This window comes from Trachemys scripta, chromosome 7 (assembly GCF_013100865.1).
Source record: "Trachemys scripta elegans isolate TJP31775 chromosome 7, CAS_Tse_1.0, whole genome shotgun sequence".
Lineage (NCBI taxonomy): Eukaryota > Metazoa > Chordata > Testudines > Emydidae > Trachemys > Trachemys scripta.
Genome location: NC_048304.1, coordinates 43855111 through 43873132, shown reverse-complemented (window position 1 = coordinate 43873132; position 18022 = coordinate 43855111). Strand labels below are relative to the sequence as shown.

At 47.7% G+C, this 18022-nt stretch overlaps 1 protein-coding gene across 3 annotated transcripts in view; it reads left to right on the top strand.

The window, feature by feature from the left end:
* STAB1 (stabilin 1) overlaps window positions 1-18022 on the top strand; it is a 120231-nt gene that overhangs the window by 100610 nt on the left and 1599 nt on the right. For all 3 annotated transcript variants that reach the window (XM_034775031.1, XM_034775029.1, XM_034775030.1), the window contains 16 exons: window positions 909-1055; window positions 1270-1335; window positions 3598-3826; window positions 4541-4690; window positions 5937-6041; window positions 8113-8220; window positions 8810-9003; window positions 10032-10176; window positions 11040-11173; window positions 11876-12041; window positions 12547-12653; window positions 12998-13117; window positions 13456-13608; window positions 13726-13845; window positions 15484-15630; window positions 17175-17273. In XM_034775031.1, coding sequence (XP_034630922.1) covers window positions 909-1055; window positions 1270-1335; window positions 3598-3826; window positions 4541-4690; window positions 5937-6041; window positions 8113-8220; window positions 8810-9003; window positions 10032-10176; window positions 11040-11173; window positions 11876-12041; window positions 12547-12653; window positions 12998-13117; window positions 13456-13608; window positions 13726-13845; window positions 15484-15630; window positions 17175-17273 — 2190 coding nt within the window. The remainder of the gene's footprint in view (window positions 1-908; window positions 1056-1269; window positions 1336-3597; window positions 3827-4540; window positions 4691-5936; window positions 6042-8112; window positions 8221-8809; window positions 9004-10031; window positions 10177-11039; window positions 11174-11875; window positions 12042-12546; window positions 12654-12997; window positions 13118-13455; window positions 13609-13725; window positions 13846-15483; window positions 15631-17174; window positions 17274-18022) is intronic.

The window sequence follows — 18022 nt, the reverse complement described above, 5'->3', positions numbered from 1 at the left end:
ATATCCATTTTCATCAATTTTGTTCAAGTTTTTATAGAAAAATTGATGTTGTTTTTCAACAGCTGAAACCTCCCAAAAATCTATGAATATTTTCAATTAATATTTTTTGTAGAAAATAAAATACATTTTTTTACTTCCTCTTAATCTTGGCTCTGCTGCCGACTTGCTGTGTGTAGCCATGATCAGATCTCTTAACCACACTCTGTGTCTGCTTCCCATTACTCAAAATGGGTGCAATCATACTCTCACACAGGGTGTTTAGTTGCGGTAGATGCACAGAATCTCCCATCTGAGGAACAAATGTAAGTGCAAGAAAAAAAATTCTTGTTTAAAGTCCTGCAGGCCAGTGGGATTCTTTCGGTTGCCTACTTCGGGAGGTCGATTGGACCCTAATACATTACATGTGCTCTAGGTCTGAGAAAGTGATGGTTGTTTTTTTTTTACTTAGCAATTAAAATTTTATGCCCGCTTCTCTCCCACCCTCCCACCCCCCGCCCCATCCCAAATACTCAGGACAGAGCATGTGCATGGAATGTGGGATTTAATCGTTGAGGATGAATTCCATACAGATCTGTGCGAGGCTCTCCAAACTTAAGCCCCAGGGTGGATTTGCACAGGCACCATGGGAATGGGTAGAGTGGCCCGGCAATGTGTCCATCTCTGGTGGACCACAGGCAGGGCCCAAATAGACCAACACGGAGGATCAGCACTTCCAGGGATTTAATACCTTGCGGAGGGCAGCCTGCCCACATTAGGGAATGAATTGCACCTGGCTTGGTTCCCCACAAAAAGCCCTGAGTGCCTGTGCTTTGTGCGAGCTGGGAGCTGCATTTCAGCCTCTCTGCACTGCTTATAAGACCTGGCAGATGCTTTAGATCTGAGCCAATCGTTCTCTTCCTTCCTTGCAGGGGGAGCTCTTGGTGGACAATGGCAATGCCAAGATTGTCCAGAGGCACATGGAGTTTGATGGGGGCATTGCCTATGGCATTGATCAGCTGTTGGAGCCCCCGAACCTGGGGTCCCGCTGTGATGATTTCCTCTCCGTTGAGCTTAGGGTGAGTGCTTAGGCTCTGGTAAATAATAAAGCGCCCAACACCCATTCAGATGTGCAGTCTGTGTAGTGCTACAATGCGCTGCAGCCTGTGAAAGCAAATCAGGATTATTAACAGGCTTGGATGTTGGGCAGGGTGGGCTCACCACCTCGTGTTGCAAGCAGGTCTGTAATGGACAGAGAAAGTGAGATGTGTGTTTTTTCTCCTCCCCGCTCAGGGTTCAGTTGAGAGCTGTGGTGTTTGTGGTTTCGAGCCTTCCTGTCCCGCTGGATCAGTTCAACGGGTAAAGTGTGTAGTTCTATAAACTTACTGAGTCAGTCACTGCTTGTAAATTACTGTCTATGGCTTATTACAGTACTTTAACAGCATTCAAATAAATAACCACCGGGGTTGGGATCCCTGAGCCCCATGTGACTCTGCATGGCCCCCAAAGGTCTGCCAGTGCAGAGTCATTTACAGGATTGACACCTAAATCAAGCACAGCCATGCTATCTGTTCTTGGCTAGTGTCCCTCACTTCTTGTTTACACTGTAGGCTTTGAACCATTCAAGTTCAGCCCCAGCAGCTGCAGAACTCTAGGTTGCGCTGCACATGGTGATAATGCAACCCTGTATTCAGAGCATGGCGCACATGCCATCCTCTGGGATTGGTTGCCTCTTAGTTTTTCAGCGACCCACTCACAGTAACTCAGGTGCATGAATCAGCAAATGTGGCTGCAAAAATGACCCCCAAAGTTTGGGGCAGAGGGCTACATGGTGCCTTGGTGGAGAAGTGAGTGACAACACCAGTCTTTTACTTCTGGGTTCACAATCTGATGTGGGTATAAGTGTACAAGGCAAAACAAAGCCATCAATACGTCACTCTTTTCATTCTGCTACCTAGTTACGTTCCATCAGCATGCAGTTTTACGTAGTTCTCAGTCAAGGGTGGCAGAAAACTGGACTAGCTCTGCTGCAGGTCAGGATTGAGGGTCCCTGGGATTAGGTTGGCAGAGCCGTGTGGTGTCCCAGGTCCAGAATGGCAGGGATTTGAGTCCAGGCTGGAATGAGGTGCACTGGCAGATCTGGGAACAGCTACCTATGCCTGATACCTGCCCACTCAGTGCCTGTGGTTGTGCTGTATCTCTTGCTTCCATTGACAGGACACTCATCTCCAAGAACTGTCCGGACAGCTCTGTGGTTTGTAGAGGGCGCTGGTTTTTAATTAAGAGCTTAGGTGGGCAAGTTGCAAAGTGCGGGGGGGAGGGAGGCATTTCCCGTGCAGTGCCCATTAGCAGGAGTGTAGAAGGGAGAATGGGCTCCTGGTCAGGGCACTGGGCTGGGGTTTAGGAGACCTGGCTTCCATTTCCTTCTCTGCCACAGACTCCCTGTGTTACCCTGAACAAGTCACTTAATCCTTGTGCCTCAGTTCCCCACCTGCACAATGGGGATCATTCCCTACCTTGCAGTGATGTCGGGAGGTGCTGAGTTGCTATGGGAGTGGGGGCCATCTGCTAACATAGCCGTACGTTTTCCCTCAAGCACCTAAATGACCGTTGGATTTTTTGGCTGTTTCTTGTAGAGTCCAGCAATCTTCCTGCTGCTTTGGTGTCAGCCAGGAGTGCTGGGTCCAAACAGCAAAGGCTCTTTTATTGCTGGGTTAGCCGTTTAAACGTTGGTATGGAAATAAAAGAGCAATTCATCCTTCCAAGGACAAGAACCAGGGTACTGTGATTTAAGCCTAAAACCCAGGATCCTTGCTGCTTGGGACACTTTTTATAAGAATTTGCCCTGGAAGCTTGGCCATATGCCAAGAGCCATCCATCATGTAGTGCATGTAATGACTGTCATTTTGGTCATCACTGGGGATTGAACATGGGACACCCTGAGTTAAGAGCATGAGGCTATACAGCTTGAACTAAAGTACTGACGCCCCTGGCTGGCACCTGCCAAGCCCTCCCTCCCTCCACCCCCACCCCCCCCGTGCATGATGCCCAAAGGGAGACAGAGAACATACACTGAACAACGGAGTTACATATGCTGTACACTGGCTAGCTGCTGGCTTGCTGTTCTTTGGTGATGCATCTGCAGATCTCTGGGATGACAAGGGCTACTTAAATCTGACATTATTGGTAAGGCACAGCAGTAGGCTACTGGATATAGACTTGTGCCTATGCTCACGCCAGCCTGGGCACTCTGATCCTGGTGAGGCAACAAGTTTTCACTTGACAGCTTGACCATTGATTGTTCCAAGACAAATTCATTTTCTGCATTGTCATGTATCACCGCCTGCCCGATAGTCTGCAAACACGGATTTCCACCTCCACCTGCCCCCCATCTTCTCTGTCTTTCATCTCTTCCCACCATTTGTAAGATGATTATACAGAAAAAGGAATATGGGTAGCGCCTCTCTCCAGTATGTGAGTTGGTTTTTAGTCGTATTGTAACAATTTTACTAATGTTCTTGGAGAAATTTCTCCCTTTAGTTAAAGGGTGGGGAAGTAGCTAGTTGGGACAAAACTCAGGATGTTGATGGTTTTGACCCATTGTTGTCATTTTCCCCACAGGGCAAAACCCAGCCTTGCTTTTATTACGAAAATCCATTTTCCAGATTCTCTTATTTTTCACACCGCAACTATCTGTTATCAAGATCTCATTGGTACCCGTCAATGTTTGATAACGGCAATCGCTGGCATTCTCTTCGGAGGTCCCTGACAAAAGGGTGCAAGAGGGTCTGTTTCTCCACCAGCTGGGTACCACAGTGCTGTGCAAACCACTATGGAAGAGACTGTCATGGTGAGAAATCTGCACCGCTGCGCCCACCCCGGCACAAAGGAATTATTTTCTCTTGTCACAATAAGGTGTCCTCTCTTAGCCAGATGGTGGTGCCTACCCATAGAAGCTCCTTTGAAGGGTCACCATAAAGGCTGGTGGCTGTCACATTTTTGTCATGTGTATTTCTGTGTGTGCAGTTTTTTCTTTCTAGCCCTTATGTTGCAAAGATAATCTTATGGTGACAATGCAGTGCTGTCTTCCTGTGTTTCCCCAACCAATAGTGCTGCTGCAGTCGGTTCCTTTTCTTTATATAAAGCAAGTTAGGAGTGTCAGGAGACATGCAGTAGTGAAACGAGATCTGATATCATTTTTGTATGAAAGTCATGGCGAGGGGTTATTCCCATAGACATTTCGCCGGGCATTAGCGTCTGTGGGAACATCCCTTCCATGCACCTCACCAGGACTTTGGTAGGAGCACCTGAGGCAACCCCTGAGGAATCCATCCCAAGGGTAGGGTGAGGTGAGGCCCAGTGGATGCTGGGACACCAAAGCAGTGATGGTGAGTCTGGGGTGTAGACTGGGAACGCTAGCTCTATCCAGTAAACCCACCAAATTCACTCTCTTTACCAATAAAAACTTGGTTAATGAGTAGTTTTCCCCGCCTCCAGGAAAAGCAGGAACCTTTTCTCGCCTGGTCTCCGGTTTGGGTAACTTATCGAGGCTCTGTGTTTTCAGTCTGCCCAGGAGGGCTGGAGGCTCCCTGCAGTAACCGTGGTACTTGTGATGATAGGATCAATGGGTCAGGACGATGCAACTGCACCGAGGCTTTCATTGGGACGGCTTGTGAACTGTGCGCGCCAGGCAGATACGGGCCGGGCTGCCAAGGTACAGACACATAAACAGATAACCATAAATGACAGTGATGTGTGTGCGCATTGCATTGGTCCATGCAATACTCTGACCAGACTGCCGAGGATGGGATTAGTTCCTTTGACCTGACTGGGGATGATAGACTTGGGGTTAGAGGAGCAGTTTGGATAGCAATGACTACTGTTTGGTCTGTAATGCATTGTGCTCCAAGTGGAATATTGAAGGGGTCAGGAAAACCCCACAGAAACTCTGGGCTCATAGTGTGCTGTCAATTTTAACATCATATCAAATTATAGCTACTGTGGCGGGGAAGCTGCACCCTTTCTTAATCCTTCTCCGCAGGACTCTGTCATCAAGCCAGTTGAATAACATTGGCTGCCATTTTTCCTGAGGTGTAAAAGGCTGGGCTGTGACGTGTACATGAGGCAGTTCAAGGCCAGGCTGAGTTGGGTATTTCCCAGTACACTTGCTTCAATATTATAATTCACTGATGCTGAGGCCTTTAGGTGTAAGACGCTCTCTCTTCCCCACTTGGTGCAGTTAAGCAGCTCCATCCATGTGAGTGAGAGTTAAGCATGTGCTGTGAGGTGTGACTGGGCCTCTAATCAGACAGGCTCCTAATTAGAGCTGCCATGTGTCCTGAATTGGATGGGCTTGTGAGGCATTTCTCTTTCGGGGTCAGTGCTATATCACGCTGCTGCATCAAGACATGTTCTGATGTGTTGTGTCAGGCCAAGAGGAAGACAAGACCCGGTTAAGAAGCATGAAACCTAGACACCTTCCCTAGGTTAGGCATTCAGTATGTGGGACTCATAAGCAGGGGAGAAAGTTTCAAAGGGATTCACTGACCTGGGGATTTTGAGTAAGTGACACAAGCTGCCAAGGGGAGGAAAAAGGAAGCTAAGGGCATTTGCCAGAGGGCTACAGAGCAGAGAGAGGAAGGGAGCCCTCCAGGAGAAGGTTAAGCAACGTTTGGTTGGTCCATCACTAGTCAATGCCCTGGACCTAGCACAGATGGGTGTTGGGGGAGAGGTCATGGACACCAGCACAAGCAGAGGGAGTTCCTGGCTGCAGTTTTACAATTGTACAGCCTTGTGGTAATCGCCTGTGCAAAATTCTGCACGCACAATTCTAAAAGTCCAGGCCTATACAGAGCCCTCATGTAGCCATATGCCAAAATCCCCCTTCCAGTGCTACATTTCCTTCTCAAGGTGGATCAACTTACAGGTGTGTTCTTGTCTTCCTGTCTGTCGCTTTGCAGAGTGTAAGTGCACAGAGAATGGGATGTGTAATGAAGGACTGCACGGAGATGGAATCTGTTTTTGCACTGAGGAATGGACAGGAGAGCGCTGTGAAATCAAACTAGGTAACATACACTTGAGTCTACAGGTGAAACCCCCAAGTATCGTTCCTTTTCACAGGGAGGTGGTTCTGTGAATGGGCACCTGTAGCATCAGTCACATGTTGTCTTTTATTTCATCCGTATCAAAGTTCTCTCTGTCCTGTTAGGTTTGTTCTGGATGCATGAGCCCATCTGTTGCTATCTTATTTTTACAGCACCCAGACACGTTGCAGCTCTACTTTAGTGGCTCAGCTGGGGTGAGGTTTTGTGACTGGGTTGGAGTACAAGCACTATTTTTTGTAGCTGATGCTGTGGAAGTGAGTTTGTAGGAGAGATCTGAATGAGGCGAGTGTGGAGTCTGGACACAGTACCTGGGAGGTGGGATCCCCAGCTTGGGTAGATGTACCTGTGCTAGTATAATGCCTATGGATCCCGGTTGTCAGCAGGCGGGATAGAACCTGGGATCTCTGAAGCTTCAGGAATGAGTCTCAACTACCTGAGCAAAAGCCACGTGGCTGTTAGCCAAGCTGGTAGAGGACTCCTCAATCTGTAGAGAGTCTAGGTGCCACTAGAGGGAGACAGAGCACCCACCACACCATGTAGGCATGGGTTACACTAGCTCAACTTGAGCTAGTGCCTGAAGATAGCCACGTGGCCTCTGGTGTGAGTGGGAGCTCGGGCTGACTGCCCACGCCCAATCCCGCTCGACCTCTTGGGAACAGACTAGGGCTGCTAACCCAAGCCACCGCCTATGCCAACAGGGCCACACTGCTACTTTTAGGTGCTAGTTCAATCCAAGCTAGTGTGTGAATGTCTACCCGAGCTGGGAGTCCAGCTGTAGCGCAGATGTACCCAGAGATTCTGGACAGCACTCCAGGTGTGTGAGAAGGCAGCTGCAATTGCTCACATGTTTCTGTGTTTGGACCCCCCCCACACCCCTCCCGGTCTGAGTTTGAAAATTTGGCCCAGCACGCCTAGCAAAGGCCCATGGACGTGCTGACAGTCGACGATAGCAGCAGGCAGAATTGGACATAGTGGGAGGCACCATGTGGAGAGAGGGGCAGGGAATTCATGGTGTAGATCTGGGGGTATTAAGGAGCAGAACCTGGTGCACCAGAACATGTGGCAACCTTAGCCAAACAAGCCCTGCCATACACTGCTATAGTGAGAACAGCACTGAGCTGCCATTGGAACAACCTTTCCCTTTGGAGCATCTTTGCTCCTTCTAATGTTCCCATGAAGAGCTCTGAAATGGGGCAGGTAATCACCAAAGTGTGATTGTTCGGTGCTGGGTGGGAATTCAGGGCCTGATCCTGCTGGGTGCTGAGCACCATCAATTCACAATGAAGCCCATGGGAGTTGTGGGGGCTCTGCACATCTCAAAATCAGGCCCTGAATTATTATACTGTATAGGGCCCTAACTCAGCAGAGACTAAGGCAGACTTGATCCTGCTCCAATCTGCGTCAGAGAAGAGGAATATTTTTTCTTGTATCTTGGGAATGCCTTGATCTAAAGAACCCAAATGTGCCTCCTGAGGCCTGCCCTGAGATCATGTCCAAGATGGTCTGAGCAGGCAAATGGTTTCAAAAATACTTTGGAAAAGTTGGCTTTTTAAAACAGAACGCTGGTCTCTACTGGAGACCTGGGCTGGCCCATAACGACATCCCAGGGGATAAGCAACTAGGGTTGGAACAAAGATACAGGAAGTTAGGTTGTGAATGAGCCGGAGAGTTCTCATTTTTATTTAAATTGAGCAAGAGGGAGGATTAGGCAGCCTGGAGTGTGAAGGGCACTGATGGGGAGCCAGGGGATGGAAATGGGGTCGAGCAGGAGGAGTGAGGTGGACTGGAAAGAGGGACATTGCTCCAGGCCAAGGGATCAGCAGGCCAAAGAGTATGAAAGTCACAGTGGGAGGAGGGAGGAACTAGGCATGGAGACTAGCCCCAGCTTGAGGTAGGGAGCGGCGGGAGATGCAGGAGCAGAGCTGTGCCGAGCCTGGAGTGGGAGGGTGGAGCATATACTGCAGCAGGACTTGGAGATGTCTCTGCATGCAGAGTGCAACCTACTGATTTGCATGGCTTGTTCTGTGTCTAGCTGCAACACCGGTGTGTTCCCCAGCTTGCCACCCCAATGCCTCCTGCCGAGCTGATAATATCTGTGAATGCAACTTACATTATGAAGGAGATGGAAGAACTTGCACAGGTACAGTTGGAGCATATGGCCTGGGCCTGAGCTGGGCAATCTCTAGTGTTCAGACAAATGTGGAGATGTGGGTAGTTTGGAGAATGAAGATGGTATCAGATGGGGGAAAATAACACGTACTCCTCTAATCATCTAGACCTTTGTGGAATGATGCAGGTGCTTTGTATTTAAATGGGACAGTGCAGGATGTTATCAACCAATCAGTATTTAGGCTTGAGATTTTCAAATCTGCCTAAGGGATTTGGATGCCTAATTCCATCTCAGCCTTAATATACACGATCTGTTTCTATTTTAATCTACAGGGAATGCCATTAATAAATACCAGCCCCTGTATCCATTATAGTGCAAATTCCTATTCCTGCCAGGCACGCTGCAGTATACAGCTACTCTCTCATTGCACCCACTGCCATTAGTTTGCTAATATTTAATTGTGGTATGGAAAGACCAAAAAGGTATTTGTGAAAGATCATCGATCCATGCAGGACCCTCCCGAAGTCACACTGGGGACTGTCCCGCGAACAAGGGCTGGAGGATCAGGCCCTTGTAAAGCCCGCTGAGTTAAAAGGCTGAACTGTCTTTCTTGCCTTAGTGATTGACCAGTGCCGGGATGACAATGGAGGGTGCAGTGAGCATGCCAACTGCACTCAGGTGGGTGTTCAGCTCTCCTGTACCTGCCTACTGGATTACCAGGGAGATGGCTACGTCTGCAGCCCCATAGACAGGTGTGCAGATGGCAGAAATGGAGACTGCAGCGAGCACGCCTTGTGCTTCAGCACTGGGCCAGTAAGTATGTCGTGAACGCGAAAGGCATTTGGCTGCCCTGCCCGTGTTGTAGGAACAGCATTGAGATGGATGAGGAACACTGGCACCACCGCACAGGTCCAATGGCAGCAACTAGTCTACAAGGCAAGAGCCATGAGCAATAGCTTTCTAGTCAGTGCTTCCCCAGCCATTCAACCCTCCTGACTCCCCAGGGCTCTCTTGTCACCATGTGCCATACTCCGAAGGTTGGGGAAGCCTGACTTGCTGCTAGCTTTCAGGGGTTAGCGTTCCTTCCCCTACAGCCCAGGGTGTTCTCTGCTCAAAGTGAACCCTGTCCCCTAGAGCGTGGGGGGAACACTAACGGCAACAAAGAATGGTGTGAGAGAGACCGCCTGTGGGACAGGGCAAAAGCTGCCCCCTCCTCTGCAGTGGCACCAGCTCTTTTGCAGAGGGGCTGGTGGCTGCTCTGCTGCAGCGGGAGGCAGGACTGGAAGAGCCTGTGAAGGCGGGAGGGGGTGTGTGTCACAGCTGTGTCACAGAGCTCTGCTCCGTACAGGGCAGTGCTACACAATTCTGCTTGCTGTCCCCCTCCCCTAACAAGAGGTTGGGGGGCAAGGGCTGTGGGAGTGACACCAGTTCTGTGGCAGCCCCAGAGCTGCTTTGCAGTCCTGTGTGGGGGGGGGGGGGGGCATGATTTTTCCCTGGAAGTTTGACTGGACATAGGATTTGTCCCCCACAGTGATTGAGCTCATCCCCTCTCTGGGGTAAGACCACCACATTTGGAGCATATTCCATGGGTCACCTTGTGACATTGCAATTATGGCCTCAGGTGGCACCGCCAGGTCATGTCACTTCCCAGGCCCAGGGAGGAGCTCAGCCTAGGTTTGCAAGAAAGGAGGTTGTCCTGTTACGGTCAAACCCAGCTCAGAAATTTCAGTATGGTCAGCAACCCCATTGCTAGAACCAGCCAGGCCTCAGCAGGAGATCACGGGGTGCCCGAGCGCTGGGACTGGCCTCCGTAGTGCCCCGTGGATTCCTTTGTGTTGCAGAATGCTCGGAAGTGTGAGTGCAAAGCGGGTTATGTTGGCAATGGAATCCAGTGCCTGGAGGAAGCTGTGCCACCCACCAACCGCTGCCTGGAAAAGAACGGGCACTGCCACCCCGAGGCCATTTGCACTGATCTGCACTTTCATGGTATGAGTCCTTATTGCCACCACTTTCCTCTTCAGAGAACAGGAGTTGGGGAGGCAGAGGCTGTTTCGTCACCGCTTATTTCAAACCACCCCGCATAGAGGAGATGGGTAGCCTCTGTTTTCCGGCCCCAGGCTCTATCAGACATAAAGCCGTTTCCTCCCCTGAGATTTCTACGTCAAACCCAGTGGGGGCTCAAGGGTCCCATAAAACTCCCAATCTCTTGCCTCTGTCACTTGTTAATGTGTAAAATCTCACAAGTTAAACAAGGTCAGGCTGCTTGGAGGGGACTCTAAGAAAAGCCCTCATGCAGCAGGAAGTGGTGGTGTTGGTTCAGTAGGTGGTTCTGGTCCCTCTGAGTTTAGGTTGAGTCAATAACCAGTATGGAGTTAGGGAGCACTGGTGCAGAATGGCTTCCATCCTCCTCTCCCCCCCCCCCCCCAGAAGTGGCTGCATTTTAATGATAAATAACCCTGCTGCTATGTGTATATATCCTTTTAAACAGTCAGAAGTAGATTAGGTCTGCAACGTCAGACTGAGTGGTGTACACTGGCTGCTTGGCATTGCAATGTGGTGTCCAGCAGCTGCTGAATCTGGCCCTTGCTCTCTAGGTGTGAGAGTGCGAAACACACACGCTTGTGTAGATAAGTATTTAGGATCTAGGTGAAAGGCACTATATAAATATATATTATGTTGGATCTTCAGCTGCAGCCTTGCTGATTTGCAGGAATAATTGAATGACCCTAAAATTGTGCCTGTGATTATTTTCGGATGCAAGATCACAGGGCTCTCTGCCGGTCAGGCCCTGAGCCTGTTTCTGGAGATCTCCCAGTGAAGTGACATGCATTGGCACCGTTGTTTTCCAGACAAAACCATTGGCGTGTTCCACCTCCAGTCACCAAGAGGGAAGTACAGTTTCACCTACGGGGAGGCTGAGGCTGCCTGCATGGCCGAAGATGCTGCGTTGGCCACTCTCCAGCAGCTCTCGGCAGCTCAGCAGGTAAAAGCAGAGTCACAGCTGAGCCTGCTCTTGTCCCTCAATGGGCCTGAAAGCGACAGTTTGGTGATGGGCTCAGTGATCCACCTCATTTTGGCACCTCTCCGGAGGGCTGGAATCCTGGCTTTAGCAGCAAAGTGGGAAGCAGCCCAGGGCAAGTGCTTTTTATACAGGGGTTCTGAGTGTGTCCATTACAGCAGCCGGGTCCACCAGGCACATGCCCTTTGTCATGGCCGTTTCCCCTTCAAAGTGCCAGGTGCCTTGCGCTTCTTTTCCTGTGATGGGAACGCGCTGAAGCTGTGTATGAGCCACAGTGCCCCAGAGCAGTGGGGCTGATGATGATGTGCTTTGATGGGGTGGATAAATGCCAGGCAAATGAACCGAATGCAGTGTTGTTGTAGCCGTGTAGTCCCAGGACTTTAGAGAGACAAGGTGGGGGAGGTAATAACTTTTATTGGACCAACTTCTGTTGTCTCTCTGTTGCCCAATAAAAGATGATGCTTCATTGGCATGACGCATCAAGTTTCTGTTTGCGTAAGTAAAATGATGTCCTTCCAGGCTCGGCAATGGAGCGCAGGGCAGGAGTATCTCCTTGATATAGGGCTTTCAGTAGAGAATACTAAAGTGAATCAGTGCCATTATAGAAACTGATTCATAGCTCATACAATCCTGTCTCTCACTGGGCAACTTCTTTTCCTGTTGCAGATGGGTTTCCATCTGTGCTTAGTTGGTTGGCTCAATAATGGCACCGCAGGATACCCGACTGTGTACCCGACCGCCAGCTGTGGCTCCAACCACATTGGCATTGTGGATTATGGCTCCCGAAAAAACCTGACTGAGAGGTGGGATGCTTTCTGCTACAGAGCTAAAGGTATTGGCTCCGTTGGAATCTGCAGCAGGGAATGTGATTGCACAAGTTTGCATCTCAAAGGCGTGTGTTATATCAAGAATTTATGCTCTTTTTGATTATGCACACACCACAGTGTCAAGGGGGAAAACGTACCCAACACATCTGCAATACACGGTCTCTGTTTAAACTCTACACTTTCCGGTTTCCACTACATTGGTTTATGCCCTGAACACTTATTTAATAACATAAAGCACCAGACATCTCAAAATGCCTTACAAAGGCAGGTAAGTGTTTTGAGCCTCCCTGTTACAGATGGAGAATCTAAGGCACTGGGAGGTTAAGTGAGCTGCCCGAGGTTACACAGAGGTGAAGAGAAGCCAGTTTTTTTGACTCCTAGTCCAGAGCTCAATCCACGGGACCACAGCTGCCTTCTGCATGGACAGAAATCCTAAGCAATAGTTCAGTGTATTTGTCTGAAGAGCTCACACCCAATCCTGTTCCTCTCACATCTTTCTCCCCTTTCCAGATGTGAGGTGTAATTGCAGAGATGGGTTCATTGGAGATGGCTACTCCTGCAGTGGAAATCTCCTGGCTGTGCTGGCTGAACACTCCAACTTTTCAATCTTCTATTCCGTAAGTGCTGGTGCCACATTCCCTCTAGCCAGGGAAGCGGGAAGGGGCATGCTCCTCTGCAAACTGTCAGTAAAGCAAAGTAGTGACTAATAGGGAATCCCCGGATCCCAAAGGTTTGGAAAGGAAAATCATTGAAATGGAAGGCAAGAGTTTGTGCTCTCTGAAGTGCCATGCATAGTGAGAGTGTCAGCCTGTTTCCTCTGATTGCCAGTTAACATCTCTGCTATTCTAGCAAAGGTGGGGAGAATTCATGTGACATCTCCTGGGTTCTGCTGGCCAGAATGTTCTGACAAACCCACAGCTTCAGGCTGGCACTTAAGATTCTCTCTCTCTCTCTCCCCCAGATGTTACTGGATTACACCAACACCACGCAGGATGGACTTGAGTTCCTCAATTTCCTCTCCAATGACACCGCATATAAAACTCTCTTTGTACCCTTGAATTCTGGCTTTGGGGTCAATATGGTGAGACAGCTTGAGAGAATGCGGGATTCTCTCATCACTGGCCACACACAATCTATAACCGTTTGAATACGGTGCTGTTGCTTGCTTGGAGGATTAGGGAAACATGCTCCAGAATGACTGAGTGGGTTTTATGGCTGAAGTGGGATTGTTCTGGCTCTCTTGCTTGGAATGCAAAAACTAGTCAGGCACCTTGTCTACACTGCATTCCAAGAAGTCTTTCTCCATTGACTCATTGGACAGCATACAACTAAAATGTTGAAAGAGCAGAAAATGCCTGACTTATTTTCCCCCTGCTTTTGACTCTGTCTCACCCTCACGTCTATGCTTTGTTTTCTCAGACATTAACATGGGAGGAAGTAAAGCTCCACGTCTCCCTGAGTGATGTTCTCCTCTTGAGCTTCAATCTCACCCACGGTACTGTTATACCTTCCTGCTCCGGCTACAACCTTCTCATTGCAGACGCTCCCCTGCTGAATAGCACGCAGCCCCCTGTAAGTATGTTGGGGCAGTTCAGTACTCAGCCAGCTTTCTTGCGTCTAGGTAATGGGTAACGTTTTTCTAAAACATATTCACATTGAGTCCCTTAATATTGTTTCTTCTTGTGACAGGGTTCCAAAGTGGTTAATAATACCCTGATCGTAGAGTGGGACATTCTGACCTTCAATGGAATCATTCATGCCATCGAGGGGCCGCTTAGGATGCCTCAGCAGCCTGTGCATCTGGCTCAGGCAAGTTACTTGTTCAATTCCATTGAGAGTTTAAATGGTGGATTTAAGAATACATGTTGGGTTCAGTTACTCTGCGTCAGAGCAGAACAAGTCCCATTCGATGTGCTCACCAAGGAACCACTGTACCGCGGTGTGTGTCATTAAATAGAGTCCAGCCTGGCCATACTCTGGCCTGCTGCAGTGAAGAACCAGACTGGGGACACACAAGCTTGGGCTCCTACTCTTGGGGGTAGTTGTGATGTGGAGAGCAGGGAGATAGCTCAGTAAAGGCAAAGTGCCCCCTTAAAGGTAGGGTGCTTGCCTTAGAAGATGCTAACGTGGAATTTTATGAATGGACCTTTGTGTTAGTGTGTGTCCTCATATAGCCAATACTAATGCATTCTGTACGCATAACACGGTAGGAAATCCAAGTAAAGCAAGCCAAGAATTATTTGGTCATTTGGGCACAAGGCTACACTGAGGCATGTGCAAGTAGCATAAACTTGCTGTGCCTCAGTATCCTCACTGGTAAAATGGGGATACTACTTTGCTACAGCACAAGTGGGCTGAACCTAAAGTACTTTGAGATCTTTGGGTGGAGGCTGCTAGGTATTAAGCTAGACCTACTGTATTGTTATACAACACAGGGATGAATTTAGTGTGAATGGCTCTACATATTGAGCCAGTTACTCTTTAATTATCCTGTAGTAGTTGCTATGTATAATAGGATATACATACACATCAGAGTTCTTCTGACCTCAGATCATGTATGTTAGTTACCAACTACTCCCTCCTCCTTGCACAGAACTATACCTGAGTGTTACACTTCCCGGCAAAGGTCTGTCCTCTGCTCCTACTGATCCCTCCTCTTCTCCTTGATCATTGCTGGAACAGGCATCCTATCTGCCTACCTGGTGTAGGTGTACCTCCAACTCCCTGGCAGAGCAGCCCTCCTCACTTTCTGCCTGCTGTTTTGAGGGGCAGGAGGACCAACTAATGGCCAGTTCAAAGACATGACATAATGTGGGACTTGTACATTTTTAGATGTATTTGCGTAGCGATTGCTATGACTGGACTATAAAACATTGAGAACAGCATGAAGCAAACAAGTGGCACCAGTACAAAAACTAAGTAATCCAACAGATAGCACCAGTCTGAAAAATGCACTCTTTGCCCACCAGCCAACAACAGAGAGAGCTAGTTTCCTCTCATTCGGCCTATTGCTATGTGCCTTGAAAATTTAATAGTGCTGAGTAAAGGCATGTCTCAAATCTGCAAAGGGAGGAGACCATTTTACATCACAACAGAGCAAAATGGAATGTAAGGTAACCAGTATAGTAATGATGAGATGCATCAGTGTATGTATTATAGCTTCTTTTGAAACTTCTGGGCAGTAGTAGGATAGTGGACGAAGTGGTTTAGTCTACTATATAGTTTGATGTCCAATCTGAGCTGTGTGTGTGTAAGATGAGATCAGATCAGGAATGAGTGCAGCACACAGGGCAAACAAACTGCATAAATGTTCCAGGTAGCCAGCCCTCTATTTCACAGGTGTGAAAAAGTTTAGTTAACACTTTTTAACACACCAGTTGTCTTTAAGACAGTTCTTCATTATGTATTTTAACAAAGAACTAAAACAACTTAGTGCGTCTCTTCCAGGTTACTAATGCTATGAAATCATCTCATCCTGTGACCATTGGGGTAACATCAGCTGTTGTCGTAGTGCTGCTGCTATTAGCTGTTGCTGGAGTGTCCTATTACTACCAAAAAATAAAAAACCGAGGATTCCAGTTCCACTACTTTCAGGTTTGGAGAAAAGTATATTCGCTGTATATTTAAAAAAAAACAAAAAAACAAAAAAACAACCTTGCTACAGCTTCTCTCACGAAAGCACAAACCATTTCTGTTATCAGTACAGCAATGGTCATATGCATAAGAGCTCAAGGTGTTACAGTAACCAAACTGGGTGACTGTATGCAGCTATGAACTCTTGTGGGGTGTTTTGCTTTCTGATGCATTTAAACAGCAGCCTGCATCTAAATTCTCACTGTTGAAGTCTCATTTACATGTGACCTTTGGAAATGGATGAATAGCTTCCCCATAAAAACATTCAGAAAGTTTTCTGAGGCGTATTTCCATCTGTTACCCTTGTAGTAAGGCTACTGCTCAGGATGTAGTTCTGGAAGAAGAACTTGGGTGGAGAAGTGCTAAGAATTCTCATCTTTAAGGGCTTGTCTACATGGAGCAAATTCTTATGCACATGGATGTGTTGTGAACTAACTGGCTACTGCTGGCACACTCTAAAAGTTCCCTAGTGTGTGCCAGGAGGGTCTACACAGGCCAGTTGGTGCGCATTACTGCACCATGTACACAAGCCTGAAGAGTTGACTTGGGTGAGACTCGCCTATGTTTAATAATTTTTACTAAAAGTGAGGGTGGAGGAGGTTTAAACTACAAGGAAATTCTTTAAGGTTAGATAGTCATTGCACAAGGGACTTGGGGGAAGATAACTATTAAGGCTACAATAAAGGATTGTTTGATGTAGTTGACCTTCCAGTTTATACTGTGACAGCTTTTGAAGGTGTGTTGTTAGATCTAGGCCAAGTGCATAGGTCTGTAGGGAGAATTTGGATCACTGCAACATTCTCTTCTCACGAGGGGTCATTGCTGTCTCCATAACTTGCAATACTAGGGCCATGTCTACACTGTAGGCACTACAATGCCACTCCATAGTGTAGAGACAGACTACTGTGACAGCAGGGGTATTTCCTGTGCAATACGAATGCCACCATCATGGTAAGTTAAGTTGACAGAAACATTCCTCCGTTGACTTAGCTGTGTCTACACTGAGGCTTAGGTTGGCATAGCCTGATCCTCATGCCATAACTATGTAGACCAGGCCTATGATTTAGCCACTATGGGAAGAAATGGATATTTTGTAGTGCAGGGTCTGCAGACTGCAGACATGTAAGTTATAGCTTAAACTAGAGTGAGGTTGCTAAGCACCTTAAACCTGAATTGTTATGTGGTACGGTAATAGGTATAAACGGGTATGGGGAGAAGGAAGCTAGAAATATGGAAACCAGTGTGGGAGGTAAATGAGCAATATGGATGAAATTACCCTTAACTGATTTCTATCATAAAAATAATTACCTTTCTGTGCAAATGTCTTGGAAAAGATTTTATATTTAAGAACACCTCCTTACTAACTAGATTCTATAATTCAATTTCATTTTCACTACCTTGTTAATGCGAGGAACCATAGAAGTGCTTAAAACTGCAGCAATGATGAACTCCCCTCTAGAGGAGGAGGAAGACCGATACCTAATCTCTTGTACCTTTGCATACAGGCTGACCTGGAAGAGGAAGAGCAAGCCAGGAACCCGCCCTTAGTGTCTTTCCCAAATCCTATCTTTGGGGCCCAGAGTTTGATGTGTGAACCATTTGAGGTAAGAAAATAGTCTCACCTGTTTTATTCTGATGAAACACTTGTTTAAAACTTAACCAAATGGGGGTGAGGGGGGCTCATACTTGCTAGTAGGGGTGAATGGGATTCTGTAAGGATGTAAAAACAACCCTTAAGCTGCACTTAACACAGGGATGCTTGAGCCAGACAGGAGAGGAATCTATGGACATGTCTAAACAGCTACAGTGCTTCAGCATAGCCACTGGCTCCAAGGGTTCCCCAGTCACTATAGTTAGTCCACCTTCTGAAGAGACATTAGCTAGGTCAATGAAAGAATTATTCTGTCAACCTACACCTGTGTACACTGGGCATTCGATGGCTTAACTATGATGCTTGGGGGTGTGAAAAATCCAACTCCCTAAGTGACAGAGCTGGGTCAACCTATCCTTTAAGTGTAGACCTGACCTAAGGTAAGGGGATCTCTTCTTACTTTAGTCCAGGCATTGAACTCTCATTAGCATTTTTAATAGTGTTTATAGGTGCAGGGTGCTTGATTCTTTTCATTGAATTAGAAGCATCAGTAAATAAGTTTTCAATTTAATAAATTAGATGCCTGCTAAACCCAGCTGTGGTTTCTGCCAAGGGCTCAGTATCCTCTTCCACTGCTAATGAGAATCTTCTCTCCCTGGTGAAGACTGAGTAAATAGATTTAGAGGAGATCAATATAGAGGTAGGGTGATGTCCCCTTCTTACCCCTAACCTACTGCTGGCACATGGGGCATGAGCCCAGCA